Source organism: Colias philodice, chromosome 3, assembly GCF_061535455.1.
Source record: "Colias philodice isolate Cphi_HAF_F1 chromosome 3, ilColPhil1 Martin Lab GWU primary, whole genome shotgun sequence".
Classification (NCBI taxonomy): domain Eukaryota; kingdom Metazoa; phylum Arthropoda; class Insecta; order Lepidoptera; family Pieridae; genus Colias; species Colias philodice.
Genome location: NC_143088.1, coordinates 5,317,894 through 5,334,188, shown reverse-complemented (window position 1 = coordinate 5,334,188; position 16,295 = coordinate 5,317,894). Strand labels below are relative to the sequence as shown.

The window sequence follows — 16,295 nt, the reverse complement described above, 5'->3', positions numbered from 1 at the left end:
GTAGTTAGTGATTATGTCATATATTTTATTACTGAAGAAAGTGGAGTCTTAAAATTTGGTTATAACTTATAAGTAATACTCTTATGTGATAATTTTTATAGGAAGACTAGTGGTCCGCCCCGGCTTCGCCCGTGGTACATATTTTGCAATAAAAGATAGCCTATGTTCTTACTCAGGGTCTAAAGATTATCTGTGCCAAATTTCATCAAAATCAGTCCAGTAGTTTATGCGTGAAAACCATACATAACTACAATATATTATATAATACATACATAATTACAAACCTTTCCTCTTTATAATATTAGTATAGATAAACTTGTATATATTATACTGCCTAATGATGCCTACATATGAGTTAGATAAATATTTGATTGATGTCGACTTTAGATTCAGTACACTATTCAGTTCATTTAATAACAATTAAACTAAAACGAACATTGCAGTTCTTCTCTATTTGGATTTAGATAAAAACTCTCATCAAATTTTGATTCAAATATCCGTTAAGCTTCAAAGCCTTTTAGATAAGCCAAAAAGTGGAAAGCCGAAATCGATCCGGAGGCTTATGATGCTCGTCACGGACCATGCAAGCCTACTGCGCCGTCGCCATGGTAACCTCAGAGTTGTTACTGAAATGTTACTTTGCAAACTTTGTAGGCCCCTGCCTTGAACAAATATATGAGTCACGACTTGACATTGCTCCCATGGGCGGAAAACGCCTGAAAGTTTTAGACTTTCCTGCTTCTTTGATGACAATTGACTACTGTTTGATTTACCTGGTATAAGTTTTTCAATTTGTGTAAAATATTTAAAATTACTCGTTTATACTCTCGTTTTTTTGCAATTCTAAAATTTTCAGATTTTTTATAAGTCTGTTTAATACATAACCGTCAAGACGTATAACATCTCAGTCTGCCCGTGACCAAGCTCGCTGTAAAGTGTTCGAAACGTCGTGAAAATAATATAATGAATAAATCGCGTTTAAAATTCGATTTCTAAATGTATAATACTCGCGTAAAATCTAACACTAGAAAATACTACGTAGGTATTAATATTAATTTAAGTTTAAAGGAATCTAGCATTTATCCTATATATCTTTATATTATCTTCTTATGCTATAATTTAAAGTAACATAACGTAATTCCACATACATCATTGGATTAATTACACTTATATAATACGAACTTAACGAGTAAATACCACAACTTGTCTTTATATTTATTTATTTATTTGATTTATATCAGATAATTGCAATATCCATATAATTGTTAGTTATACACCTAATGAAAAAGGTATAATAATTTTCCTGACTTTAATCGTAGAGTCAAGTGGCTCCCTGTAAGACTTCGCAGGGATTTGATTTTTATATGGATTCGCTTTGATCCAAAACTAGGTTGGGTTAACGGAAAAATAACTTGGCGTATAATCCACAATTCGTACACTCTAGCTCTACTCATTGTTTCTTTACCTCAAGCTAAAAAAGTATACTAAATAGTTACTACGTATGATAATCAGTTATACATAGTTAAAAATCATGGACATTTAGTTATCAACAACAGATGATAAATTGAATAAAACTAACTAATGATGACACTAAATTCTGAATTATAGTAGGTATTTACGACATAGGCTCTACAAGCCGAAACAGATATTCGGTTTTTCTTAAGTTAGGTTATATACATTAATATAATAAATAAAACTAAGCAATAAAAATTCGATTAGATCACAGTTTATAGAAGCGCTTTAATTTTATCAGGACTCCTTGACAATCTATTTCCGTTCCGTATCTATTTCCGTCTAAGCTGAAAATACAAAAATATTATTTGTAGCTGTATATTTTCGATCTATAAATACCATTTCACCCGGCTTCGGATCTACCCACACCTAAATCATACATAATATTCAATTTACCTTGCTCATTTTCCAAAATACAGGAGCTTTGAATATACCTACTAAATGTGAGAGAGTTAAACAAGCTCAGCTTCAGGCTTCTGCGGTGAATACATCGTAGAACTTTGCTAAAGTTATTCCTAAATTTATTCAATAGTTTCCAACAATCATTTACTAACATACCTATATTTAATCGGTACGCGTAAATGAACGCTCAAGCATTATTTTATGTTTGTCTATGAATAATTTTTATTGTTTTTTTTTTTATTTAATTCAAAACTACTGCAACTGTGTACCTCCTACCATCGGAAAATTCCAAAAGTATATTATATTGCTTTTTAATTAATAAAATAAAAAAGATATAATGCAATTTATAACAAGAAAATAATTCGCTAACCTAGTCCGATCGATCATCGACGGGACCAGTGTTGCATAACATTCAGAAGGAATTTTTTGCGGTAAAACATCGGATATCCTAATACGGATCAGTGACCTGCGCACGAGCGCCCCACACCATCCCCATTATACTATATTTAACTCGAGCGGGAAGCACCGCTCTTCCGGTGCCACCTCATAGACACTTGTTTACTTCCACGGTAGCTATACATAAAAATATACCGAATTATTATTTATTAATTATTATTACTTTATTTTATTTTAGACAAGATTGTTCACCTTTTAGGTAGCGTACAATAACCACGTCAACATATTAATTTAGAAAAGGTAAATCTTGACTTGCTAATAAATTTTTTTTTTTTTTCATTAAATTTATAATGCTCCATTTTTTATTTATTTAGAAGTACACATGAGTAATTCTTACGTTTTCATTAAAATTATACATAATTACATAACATGATATCATCTTATATTATGTTATCAAAATACCCTCATCAGAAGCTAAGCAATGAATGTTATCCAAGGCCTTTAAAAATACATGGAGCCAAGGATAGCAAGAGGCGAATTTTGAAGTCCAACCGACATTATTTAATAAAACATTTATATGGTGCTTATAAATTTCATTAGGAGGGAAAGCAAATTGAAGAGCTTTTAAGTGGTCTGTACCGCGTTATCGAGAGTACTAAGTGCATTATGAGGGGTTGTACGTGCATACCCTCCTCCTAGGTTTGTACCTAATGGACAATGGGAAGCGGTGGCTTTTGTATTGTTATATTACACGTTTTAAATGAAGTGATTTTTCACGACTTCTCAATTAAATTTTTACCTATGAATATTATAATAATCAATGATTGTCATTTGGAGAATATACCAAACGAAACTAAATAAAACAAACACTACTAAATTGCCACTGCAAATATTAATTTGTCGGGTAGTTTTAAAATTGTTTTTTTTTTGTACCTATTATTATAAACGATATTATAACAATATAAATATTACTAAAATGTAAATACTACAAATTACTGGTAACAAATTTTATCAAGGTATTACTTACCTACAACAAAACTGAGTGCTACTTTCCCAAAAAGTACAGTATAAGTTTGAATCTACACGCTGCTTTTAAAATAAACTTGAAAACTATCTAATAAACTAAAAAAAAATATTACCCCTGTTGTCATCGCTTTATAGAATTCCACATGTCTGGCCGCACTAACACTTTATCCAAACACGACATATAGTATAACAATCACGATGCGTTTAATACTAATTACTTCATTTATCTAAAAACAATTTTGTATTTTTATGATATTTTGTTTTATTTAAGATGCTTTATAGAAGAAATTAACTAATTCATGCACACGTTATAATAGAATATTAATAAGAAACAGGGTAGTATAACATTAAATATTCAGGTCCATTGTTTATATTATCAGCTGGTTTACGTAACGTACGAAACACCGCCCTACGAACAGTGCAACCGAGAAAACTGGATAGACTGAAACCCATAAACTTCGTTCTATAGTATCACCTGTATTTACAAACATAGTATACAAGAGATTTTTAAATTTTGATTAAAGCGCCATCAATCGATGAGTAGGCAAACTATTTCGTTCTAAACTTATTCAATGTTCAAACTTCAATTTAAAACTGTAATAGATGTTACCAGCACTTATAATATGAAAACGAAACGTGAACAAAACCTACTCCTATTTTATTTTGATTTTGATAATAGATTTCAATCAAGTTTTTCCTTACTTTTAGATTTTGTTTTGCCATATCTTTTAATATCTATATTTATTTTAAATCTCTGTAAAGATCACAAAGATGATAAAGATGATATGTGGCAATACCATACGTCATTTTGAATCTTGACATTGACATGTTACTATTTTGTTTTTAAAATTTCGTTTGTTTTTATTTTAATTTCAAAATTAATCCTGAAAATCGTCACATATGTAAACTCTAAATAAAACCAATTAATTAATTAATCAATAAATTTAAGTTCAGTTTATTTCACGTTATATTTAAAATGGTAAAAGTATGGAGGTTAGGTCTTATGAGTTACGATACAGCTTTAAAAATCCAAATGTCCATTGCCAGGAAACATTTAGATTCTATGATGAAAGGAATTGATGGGGATTATGATACTTTACTTCTTGTGGAACATAAACCGGTGTACACAGTTGGTGAGATACGTTTAATAAATATTTTTTTTCTCTAGCCTATCCTTGGAACTTTATTTTCTATTAGTAAAATATAGGTAATTTTTGTGTATAGCCTCTATCCTGGCATTCGGAGTTTCCAATTCATAGTGTAGGTATTTTTTTTTCAATGCTAGTAATAAACAAAAATTTTGAACAAATGAGATGTGGTATGTTGTAAGTACTTAGTAGTTTTTGAGGGAATACCTAACTGAATATTTATTTATTTTATTACTGAATTGCGCACATAATGGCACAATTTCATGAAAATAATTTTCATACTGGAAGGACATTTTATATACATAATTATATTGATATAATGCAAGTTGTTTTTGATGTTTGAAAGCACTTAACTTTAAACATTTATTATTCTTAATCTTGTAGATTTTAAATCTCTTTATTTCATCTTAGCTCTTTTAAATATCTTAAAAGACAGTGTTTATATTTCTTCATTCATGTCTTTATAATTCAAATTCAATCTTCATGTAAATTTATATTATAATACTTCACAGGCATTCGAGATGACACACCAAATGAGGAAGTACGCCGGTTAAAAGACTTAGGAGCGGAGTTTCGTAAAACAAACCGAGGAGGGTTTATAACATTCCATGGCCCTGGACAATTAGTAGCATACCCTATCATTAACTTGAAACATTATAAAACAAGTGTAAAGTGGTACGTGAATAGCCTGGAACAGACTGTCATCAATTTGTGTGATGAATTAGGTAATTATTAATTATCTGTATCTTTACTTTCAAAAATTAAAACTGTAATATATTCCATGGTTTTATATGAGTGAATCAAAAAGTCAAAGTTATGATATTAGTTCTACAATAGGTTCATGTATTTTCAGTAAAAAAAATTGATAACATTCAATTTAATTTCAGGAATAAAAGCAAACAGGAGTCCTCACACAGGTGTTTGGGTAGATGACAACAAAATAGCGGCAATAGGTGTTCACGCATCCAGATATGTAACAACACATGGAATCTCTCTCAACTGTGATAATGACTTGTCATGGTTCGATCACATCGATCCTTGCGGCATTGAAGACAAAGGCGTCACTTCACTCAGCAAGGAGACTGGTGTTAAATGTACCATTGACAAAATAACTCCAATATTCTTAAAAAATTTTGAAAAAGTATTTGATTGTAAGTCTGAAGATATCAACACAGATATACAAGAAGATATATTAAGTAGCATATATAGCAAATTATTGACCACTACCATATGAGTGTTTGTTGTTCCTATAGAATAATTTATTAGATGTTGTTTTGTTTACAAATGTGATGAATAAAAAAAGTAATGATTTGTACAAATTTTATTTATTTAATAAATCAAATAATAAATAGTATAAGTTATTCTAAATAAATAAAGAAGTCTCAAGTTGGGTTAAGAGAAACGGGAAAAGCGTTGTTTTTGTGCTAAATGTTTAATTTTACTAATACTTATTTCACCATTTCTACAGAACCCAACTGAAAGTTCATCGAGGCATAGATAATAATTGACAGTTATTAAGGGAGCTTAACGCCAACTTTAAAAATCAGAATATTTACAAATAAATGCCTTATGTTATTGTATAAAAACTTAACCTAAGTAGTATACATCAAAATCCTTTAACATATAATTGGGCACAAATCAATAGGATTTGTGTGATCGCTTTAAAAACTTAAAAATTGTTCCAATATTTAAAATCAGAATAATCCCCTTAAATGAGAATTCATTTATAAAATAATCAGGCACATGAATATATTTTCAGGGATTATTCCGAATACATTTTACAGTTTTTAATAAAGGCAGATCTATCTAAAGCTTACATATAATAAATGCAAATTCTGTAAACGTATAATACCTACTACTTAAGTAATTTTCAACAAGCACATTGCTTATTGAAAAGGAGTTTATATTTGTACCTACGGCTATTGTTAAATCTAAAAAAATTAAATGCTTATAAATGCATCAGATAATGTTTAGTAAACGCAATACGCGGTGGTTACAAGTTACATAACATTCATGTAGGTACACCACGATTATAATTCCTTAAAACTACTACAGTTAAAATTATGGATGGATTACATGACATTTTAAGTTATCAGTCATTTTATCACAAGATCGTAGATTTGCATTTTCCATAAAATATCCTGGGCTTAATTGTGATATTTCAATTTAAAACTTAAATATAACCTACAAATGTTTTGGTGGCGCGAGCCATTTACGCATGTAGTAGCAGAAAATTGTAGCAATGTATAGAAGAACTAGTAGAGCACATGCGACTCCTAGGAGTAAGACAGATCCTTTGCTGGGACATGGCTCCACAATTGTGACTGTTTTCTCTGTAATAGAAAATAAAGTTTAATAAGTTACAGCTTCAAAATTTATATGTTTTAACAAATTTTGATAAGGGGGAACTCCCGCTTGTATTAATTCATCCCTTATCCAGGGCATAAGTTTATCCAGAATATCGAAATCTCCATTAAGAAATTCTTCATTATACTCGTAGTTAAGTAATTAATTACAAAAATAATAAGTGTGTATTTCAATTTCACTAAAGACTAAAGCAATTGACTTACCTCCGTAATTAGCTTCAGATGCAGTGCCACCTGGCTTGTCGGATCGTAGGAAATCTGTACTCTGTCTATCATCACCAAAATCAAGCACCAAGATTTCTTGTGATATATTCATATCTTCCTCTTGCGTAGCTGCTTCACCGGTCTCATTGTGAGGCAAAGAACGCCTCTTTCTTCCCCATGATTCAATAGATTCTCTGCCCCATTCGCATACAGCCTAAAAATATATGAAATATTTTAATATTAACAAATATATATAAATATAATAAACAGCATTTGTAACCATCGATGTTGGGATCAATATTCACGTACATTATATACTTTAAAACCGGTCCATCTCCGACGATTTTTTTTACCAAGACAAGGATAAACACGCTATTGTAAAAAAAATATAAGTTTTATGATTTATTTCTTTAAATACTTACTGGTTCGCAGGGTCCAAGACAGTACTTGACATTGCACTGGAATATAACACCATAAGATTCAGTGAATCTGAATGCCTCATAAACAGATTGAAGAGCGTTGCCATCTGGAGTGAATGCTGGGAAGATTGACGGGTCCACGGGACAACTAAAAAATTGAAATAATCAAGTAAGTAACAAAATTAATGGAAACATTATATAAAAATTATTATCTTATCATTATACAAAATTTATTATCTTGTTTCAGCTTACCCTTCGTCATCAATAATCTGGAATGTACTCTTGGAGTCTTTAGCCATAGCCACACAGCTGCGTGCAAATATGCCGTAAGGAGCTGAGAAAAAATGTAAGTTATGTATAAATTATTTTTACATTTAAAACTTCATTAGCGAACTGAATTAAAAAAATCCGTTGTGAAATATTTCGAATACCTCATACATAAATTAGCAATGTAAAAAACTTGTTAAAGCCTTTCAGGTTTTTAAAGAATAACCACAGTACATTTTATACAATGCTCTATTCCGATTAAACGTATACAAGATAATGAATGAGCTTACTATCTTCTGGAATCTCGATACGGAAGGTAAGTCGGTCTCCGATACGAACAGTTTCCACCTCTCGCTGGCGGCTGTCCAAGATGCGGATACGTGGGGGCGGCGCCTCCGGAGCAGCCGTGATTGAAATCATTTCCGGATCTCTGCAAATATAATTATTTTCATGAGTATAAACTTAACCTCTCATAATTAAATATTCGACTTTGTTATATGGTTGCGGTTGATATGTCATTTAACTCTATTGACACGAAATCTTAATACTAAAACTACAAAATTGTTAAATTTTTTATTAATTTTGACAATCAATTAATTAACATTGCAATAATTAACTCAATCAAACTTTGGACGCAGTTAATAAGTAATAACCTCATAACAATGTGAATGGATGGAATCTCCACCGACACAACAGTGGTAAACATAAAATTCCACTTCGCTATTTCCTGCTATTCTAATTCTAATCGTTGTAGTTATTCATCGTGTTCAACAGAACATCGAACATATCATTTTAAGAATTCCGATCATAAACAAGCATATTATACCTATTATTATGGATCACGTTTCTCCGATCTCTATTAAAAACACATACGAGGCTGCAAGTGTTATGTCTGCCTATCACGTTCTTGATTCTTGAATCTAAACGATTCATGTATTATGCAGTAATGATATTGGGTCAAAAGAGTTTTATACTCCTTGCATGGGCTTTAAATGCTCATTGTCATTTTACATGAACTGATTTCCCAGAATTTTTTGGAAGTATTTAGGTAATCATGTTCCAATATGAAATTTGAATACATAAACCATTCGTATATATGTAATTCCAAAGATTTGGGAAAACACGTCTTTCATCTTCGAAGTAAGCCTTAGCCATACATATAGTTAACGGCACTTTGAAGGGCCATATTAAATTTTATAGATAAAGTTCAACATAATTTAAATATATGTAACCGTTGTACTGTTACTAACCTGATAGGCACCATTCCGAATGTGATGTTCTTCGAACTCATGTCATACGTGCACTTCACCTTGTAGATCTTGTCCGCTTTAGTCATCACCACGCTGTGGTGTTGGAGTACAACAGTGTTCGAATAAACACCAGTCTGAAAATATTCCCTTTCTCAGTATATTTTGCTAAACAAAGGTAAATTTAAATAATCCGCAGACATCTATTTTACGATAATTTAACGACTAAGAAATACTTACGACACTTTGTGTGTTACAATCTTGGCCAGCCATCGTAAGGTCGAGTCTGAATAGATCGCTATTAACAACATCAATGTTGCAGGTCTCGGATCTTCCCAAAGCGTATATTCTTCCATTGAAAGGCTTGTTTGTGCGAACTTGTACTGCAATTCTTGTATCCTTACAATGTACAGATACTGAAAGGCAAATGTTAATTAACTTGTGACTCTATATTGTGTTAAGAACGTGAAAGATCAATGTAAAATTTACCATCGTAGCATGTTCCAGTTTTGTCGCAATTAGCGTCGTTTCTCGAAAGATTGTTTGCCAAATTAACATCTTGCTGATGTTCAATAGTCACAGGCAACTCTCCGCTCGGATTTGCGTTCGCAGGTGGTTCTAAGCAAAAAAGAAAATGCAAATGATATGTGATCAAGATCAAGTGTAGTTAGAATCTATTAATAAGTAATTATTTGATGGTACAGAGAACATGCGTGTTCAGCGTATCAACATAATTGATACAAGATTGCGGCGATGTATCAGCAATCGATGATTTCTAAGTGTAACGTGGGTACTGCAATTACAGAGAGACGTGCAAAGCTCGCCGCTCTAAGAATTTCTATATTTTCACACGCTATTGATGAGTACTAGATAGTTACGCTTACGACATCTAGCATTCGCTTATAGGTTAATAATGCTGGCGCATGGTCATCATGAGATTTTATGCTATCCTCGAGACATAATTACGCGTGTGCAGTCAATTTGCATCAATTACATATAAAATGCTTTGACTTTTAAAATAGAAATTTCCAGACAACGTACCTAGGTAACTATATCAAGCCGTAATTTGTAGTGTCTAACTGTACCTATATCTGGAGCATTTCCGTAGACATAAACATCATTTCGTGTCATTGTTTGTACAACATTGTTACGGAATTGCTATTGTCGGAAAACAGTTAAACTTCCAAGGGTGCTAATGGAGAGTCAAGGACCGTGACTTTTTGTTCGTTCACCAGCACGTTGTTACGATTACTTTCGGTATTCATTTTCTTCTCCATCCATATACGAAAACTATTATATGTTACTTATATCTTGAGTAGGTATATTGGTCCATGCTTATATGCGGAATTAAAGCTGAATTTATTATGTACAACAATAATAATTCACAATCATATTATAGCTTTGCGAATTTTCTACTTGTATAATTCGATTTTATGCATTCGATTCAAGCCATTTAGGTCATTGACCAGCCATTTAAAGGTTTGTCACACTTGTATTGATCACGGCCCAAAATAATAATATACCTACGTGAACTACCTACGCAACTTTCAAGTTATAAAAAGGAGCTACAGACTTTTGTTTATAATATATTAGCATGATTACATATTTATAAATGGAAAAGAATGTTCAGTTCATGGATTTAATTGATTAAAACATGTTTTGTTTTAAAATGCATTGCTTGATTGCATTTCTTGATAATCTATAATAAGTAGCTGGTACTGAAACGTTCATCAGCAATGTCGACGACACGAATTTGTAACGCTTCAATAACTGACTTGAATTTTTCTCACGCTTAAACTTATTACTTAATGCTAAATTTATCCTTAATGAAGCACTTTTTTGTTACGGTAAAATGTAAAACAATATTTATAGTTATTATGCTCTTTTTGCGTTTACAGAAACTGTTCATAGAATTGCAGTGAGCAAAGAAGCAAGTCACGAAGCGATCATCTGTGTTCTAATACCAACATTTTATAAAAAGCGCCTGGGTATAATATAATGCATTCTTTCTGTTTTCGTTTTATTCCTTTTTTACAGCTGGCCAAACAATCTTTTCTGCGATTGCTTAAGCTCTATAAGTAAAGTAGGCTAGTCTCCGGCTTTATAGTCGAGCGTCGTTTTACGAAACTATTATATCTTTCTTTTTCGGATTAAATTGACTTTCCGTTAGATATTTCACGTTTATAGATGCTAGGTTATGGATAAAACCGCTCTTTTATACGTTTTTTATTCAATAAACTACTCTTTTTAGAACACTTAACAGAAATTTGTTATTACATTTGTTGTGTATAATAAATTGCACTTTTACACGACTTATACCTTTTTGTATTGGTGTACTATTTATTTATATTTTATTTAACTACCTATGATATTAGTAAGAAATGAAAAAACCTAACGATAGAGCTCTAGAGGTGTTTCATAAATATGTAGAGCCAAATAGACGCTGCATAATATGTAGAATGAAATAAATTAGATAAGAGTCAATCCTATTTATAAAACTAAACCGCGAGGTCCACAAATGTAAATTAATAAAAAAATTCAGAGAGTATGTATAGAGCACCTATATATCTGACTTGTATTTCTGATACTTTAAGTCTTACGCTGTCTATCTCCTTCAATCTAGGTTCCTTCGTTTCATAAGATTATATCTCAAGGGCATAAGATTATGATTACATTAGTGTAATAGCGTCGTGCTGCAGAGTGCGGACATCGCCCTGTCTTACTGGTTACATTCGCAAGGCCACGCAAGGTCGTTACATTCTTTATCCTATACGCGCCGGCCGTCATCAGCACTCCTGATCCAACTATTACTAATTTAGCAATGCCTACCCTAACACAGTAACCAACAAGACGTCAGACCGGTTTTAGCATAAATAACTTTCACGTAACTTTATATGGCAGGCAAAATTTAATATTTAAATATTAAATTTTGCCTTTTTTGTATGAACAATGAACATTGTATTATACAAATCGTATGTTTTTTTTTTGGCTATCATTTAAATAAACGTGTGATCATATAAAAAGTATAGAACCGTTATTAAACAGAATTTTTCATGCTCTTAGATCATGCATAGTAACAAGCTTTTCAATCATAACAATAGATTACTTCGTAATTCAAATTTGGTTATACATATATAAGAAACGTTGCCATTACATCAGCTATGTATCAATAATATCAATTTGCGCTAGCTAAACAAATTAAGCATCAACGAACTGTCGATGCTCTATATCTATTCCAATTCAATTATAGTTGAAATAGGACTGTAGCGAGATGAAACTGAGCTCACGGCGGCGGTAAAAACGTCTTTTTAATTTCGTGTACCACCACCGTTATAAGGCACGCACGAGCGGCGCCGGCCGCGGCCACCGTCGTCGTTCGCTTTATCATTTTTTGCACCAAATGCAACTGTAGACGTGATTCAGCATCTTTGCATTGTAAACATAACGAAATTATGTCTACGTGTAAGCGATGCTCCTATTCATCACTAATTCGATCAATTTGCAATCACTATCGAACTTCATTCGATTACGGCGAACGTCTATTGATTACTGATATTAGATAATCTAGCATGTTATTGCAATTACGTTTCTCATTACTGAGAAGGAAATTCAAGGGATTGAATTCGTTGTAACGGTAATATTGGATGCGGATTTATACATTCAGTATGAGCGAATGTAGTGAATCAGGTCTATGGCGAGTGATGGCAATCTTAACGTTGAGACTGCAAACCTACGTAATGGAGCAGCTATTCAGGTTCATTTATAGCGGAACTAGCCTGTTATATCTGAACAAACTGAGTGTAACATGTACCTATTTACATTAGAGCTTGTTAGAGAATTTCATAAACTAACTATGGTATGAAAGATACAGGGGCATCAGTAAAACTTGATTGGCCATTGCAGTTATAAACTTTAATTAATGACCAGAATACTGTGAATACAGAATGAACAATTATTTTTACAACACATTTATTGCAGGAGAAATCAACCTGTGATAAATTAATAAATAATAAGTATATCTATACTTTTCTTTATGATGCCTAATTGTTGATTAAGATAACACATTTGGTATATTTGCTCTCATGTTATCTTTCTCATTTAAGATGCACTCATGGCGTGGTTCGTTCTTGACGACGTGTTCAATTTAATTGGATGCGCACTTAATCCTTACTATCTTAAGCTATTAACCTAAGTTCATCGTTAGAACAACTCGTTACTGAACTTGCCCTTATACGATGGCAAGATAATCATTCGTGGGCAAATGTACCTGTAACTATAGGCACATTACATTACCTGGTTCATACTGTTGTATGGTACAATGTATAAACCAGACTTGCTAATCAACAAGGCATTTTATTTAATACTAGCTTTCCGCCTGCGGCTTCGCCCGCGTTTTCAAAGAAAAACCCGCATAGTTCCCGTTCCCGTGGGATTTCCGGGATAAAACCTAGCCTATGTTACTCGTGGATAATGTAGCTTTCGAATGGTGAAAGAATTTTTAAAATCGGTCCAGTAGTTTATGAGCCTATTCATTACAATCAAACAAACAAACAAACAAAGTTTTCCTCTTTATAATATTAGAGTAGACTAGCTTCCGCCCACGACTTTGTACGTGCATCCCCGTTTTTCCCTGTTCCCGCAAGAATTTCGGGAAATCCTTTCTTAGCGGATGCCTACGTCCTAAAATCTACCTGCATGCCAAATTTCAGCCCGATACGTCCAGTGGTTTGGGCTGTGCGTTGATAGATCACTATATCAGTCACCTTTGAGTTTTATATATATAGATACTAGCTTTTCACCCGCGGCATCGCCCGCGCAGTCAAAGAAAACCCCGCATAGTTCCCGTTCCATCGGGATAAAACCTATCCTATGTCCCAGGGTAAAAAGTAGCCTATGTCCTTTCTCGGGTATCAAAATATCTCTATACCAAATTTCATGCAAATTGGTTCAGTAGTTAAGGCGTGATTGAGTAACAGACAGACAGACAGAGTTACTTTCGCATTTATAATTTTAGTATGGATTTTAAAACAAACTAGTTCAGTATTATTATACCTATACCAATATTTTGTTATATTAATAAATCCATAAAACCAGCCATAACAGACTTCGTTTGCAGTTTGAATCAGTCAGAGTTCATGGGAATTATCTACGCTACAATTTAAGTGATATTCTTTTCTAGGAAATTTAACAAGACTTTATTATTATTGAATCACGTTTGCAAAGAAGACACTATTTATTGGTGGATTAAGTCACTATAACTGATTTCGTGCATACTTATTTTAAGAAAAATAACGTGTTTATATAGTCTCTATTCTAATATATATACTCTATATTTTAATATTTTAAAGCTGAAGAGTTTGTTTGTTTGATTGTTTGAAAGCACTAATCACGGGAATAACTGGTCCGATTTGGAAAATTATTTCGGAGTTAGATAGCCCATTTATCTATTAAATCATCTCGCTGAGACCAACAGGAGTGGAGCACTGCGGGTATAACTGCAGAGCACAGCTAGTGTTAAATACATCTAGATGCAATAGGTAGCCGCGCTCTCACATTTCTTAATCGGTTATCTAAAAAAATAACAATGTTGCACTTGGCATAGAGTATTCCCACGAACTTGGTAGGTGAGAAGTTCTGTAATGGCGCCTACATTACTATTTAACAATTAACTTCCGTTAATGTTGCGGTGAAGAAATTGCGTAATTATTAGGATTTACATATTTAGCATTTATTAGTATGCTACAGCACAATTCGAATGCCTTTTCTAATGACATTTATGCCGACTAACGGATTTATAGCAAGTCTCATTTTACATTTATTTTCAATCTTAAACGCTCTAATAACTACACATACGTAGTCTTTGTTTTACCATCGCCATTAAAATGGATCGCAAAATTCGATTGTTTTATGCCAAAGTGGAACAAAGTTTCCAATATTTATACGTTTAAGTTATACATAAATAGGATTATTTTACAAGTTTACCTTTGTACTATAAATTAAATACTTATAAGAAGAAATATTAAGTACTTTGAGAAAATTTCTGCTTTTTATAAAAACTCTTGTGGTATGTAACAAACGTAATTTACTCTACCCATCTACCTCTGTTACAAAATATACTACCAGTTCTGTCTCCTTGTCGCAAAAAGTTGCGGAAATCATTCCATAGCAATGGATTAATGTTATTGTAAGCCAGACTGTCTTCAATAAAATTTCTCTCACGTTCCTATCCGACTATATGATTCAAAAGAAACGTCCGGGAATCACGTGTTTAAAATTTTAATAACTACGATTATTTTTATCGCCTAGCGACAATTCATATCTTATTTATGATGCGTTTCAAATAATATATATTTTAATAATACGTTTGTGAACAGAAATCTTGTATCTGCATTTGTCTAGAGTTTGTAATTAATGTCATCATCAATAGTGATAGAGCGAATAACAAGAAACCTCTAGCGCGGTAAAAAATATAACATTGTTGAAACGCATTATTTACGCTTAAAAAAGCCTTAAAAAGAACTATGCGGTGTCAGCCTATTTATGTAAATAGCACAACAAAACCGATATTTATATCTTAATATTCTTATTTCTCTTCTCGTGTATCGCGCACTTCAGTGTAATTACCATCTACTAGAAATACATTATGTCAGTTTTTATTGTAATGTGTTGAAGTTTTATATGGCCAACTGAGTAGTAAAATTTATGATTTGTTTAATGGTTACAAGAGCATAAGTATAGCCATTTCATCGAATGAATTAAACTGCTAGTTAATTGCATATTAACTATGCATTTGATTTAATTAATAAATGGGTACTTACTCTCGCAGAAGTTTTCGAAGTATTTGCCGATAGGTTCGCCATCATCGATCAGTGGTCTTTCGGCGTTGAGGTAAGCAGAAGGTCCATCGGGGAGGGTGTGATGGTCCAAATGATAGAGCCGACAATTATACGTGGATGAGTGAGGCGCTCCCAAGTAAAGGAATGATCTACATAGGAACTCGGATTCTATTTCACAGGCCAAACGACAGGCTGATTCTGATGTAACCTGTTAAAGAAAGGGTGAATTTCCTCATATTATCTACTATTGCACATGAATCAAACATAACCGCGATCAGAAATAATTAAAGTTATTTTATTTATGAAAATACCAAAAGCTTTTAAAAATTAGAAAATTCAAAAATTAATAAAATCCTAATCCCCTTTAATTATGGAAACTTTAATAATTAATTATGAAATACAGTCATCTCTACTATTTTTGATATAATTATATTTCATTAGCTTTATGATATGAATAAGGAAATCGTTAGCA

The 16,295-nt window shown here is 32.4% G+C and overlaps 3 protein-coding genes across 3 annotated transcripts in view; 1 reads left to right on the top strand and 2 right to left on the bottom strand.

Moving 5' to 3' along the window:
* sick (sickie) overlaps nucleotides 1-3,739 on the bottom strand; it is a 183,371-nt gene extending 179,632 nt beyond the window's left edge. The window contains exon 1 of the mRNA XM_089714291.1: nucleotides 3,450-3,739. The gene's annotated coding sequence lies outside the window, so the exon portion shown is untranslated. The remainder of the gene's footprint in view (nucleotides 1-3,449) is intronic.
* Nucleotides 3,740-4,157: 418 nt separating this feature from the next.
* Nucleotides 4,158-5,835, top strand: Lipt2 (Lipoyl(octanoyl) transferase 2). The gene is made up of 3 exons (XM_089714280.1): nucleotides 4,158-4,469; nucleotides 4,997-5,209; nucleotides 5,372-5,835. The coding sequence occupies exons 1-3, from the start codon at nucleotides 4,313-4,315 to the stop codon at nucleotides 5,716-5,718; spliced, it is 717 nt and encodes a 238-aa protein (XP_089570406.1). The 5' UTR covers nucleotides 4,158-4,312; the 3' UTR covers nucleotides 5,719-5,835.
* tyn (trynity) overlaps nucleotides 5,791-16,295 on the bottom strand; it is a 33,989-nt gene continuing 23,484 nt past the window's right edge. Inside the window, exons 8-16 of the mRNA XM_089714279.1 lie at nucleotides 15,806-16,031; nucleotides 9,477-9,605; nucleotides 9,228-9,403; nucleotides 8,991-9,124; nucleotides 8,031-8,170; nucleotides 7,726-7,807; nucleotides 7,477-7,621; nucleotides 7,055-7,268; nucleotides 5,791-6,817 (exon numbers count right to left, since the gene is read on the bottom strand). Coding sequence (XP_089570405.1) covers nucleotides 6,669-6,817; nucleotides 7,055-7,268; nucleotides 7,477-7,621; nucleotides 7,726-7,807; nucleotides 8,031-8,170; nucleotides 8,991-9,124; nucleotides 9,228-9,403; nucleotides 9,477-9,605; nucleotides 15,806-16,031 — 1,395 coding nt within the window. The 3' untranslated portion in view covers nucleotides 5,791-6,668. The remainder of the gene's footprint in view (nucleotides 6,818-7,054; nucleotides 7,269-7,476; nucleotides 7,622-7,725; nucleotides 7,808-8,030; nucleotides 8,171-8,990; nucleotides 9,125-9,227; nucleotides 9,404-9,476; nucleotides 9,606-15,805; nucleotides 16,032-16,295) is intronic.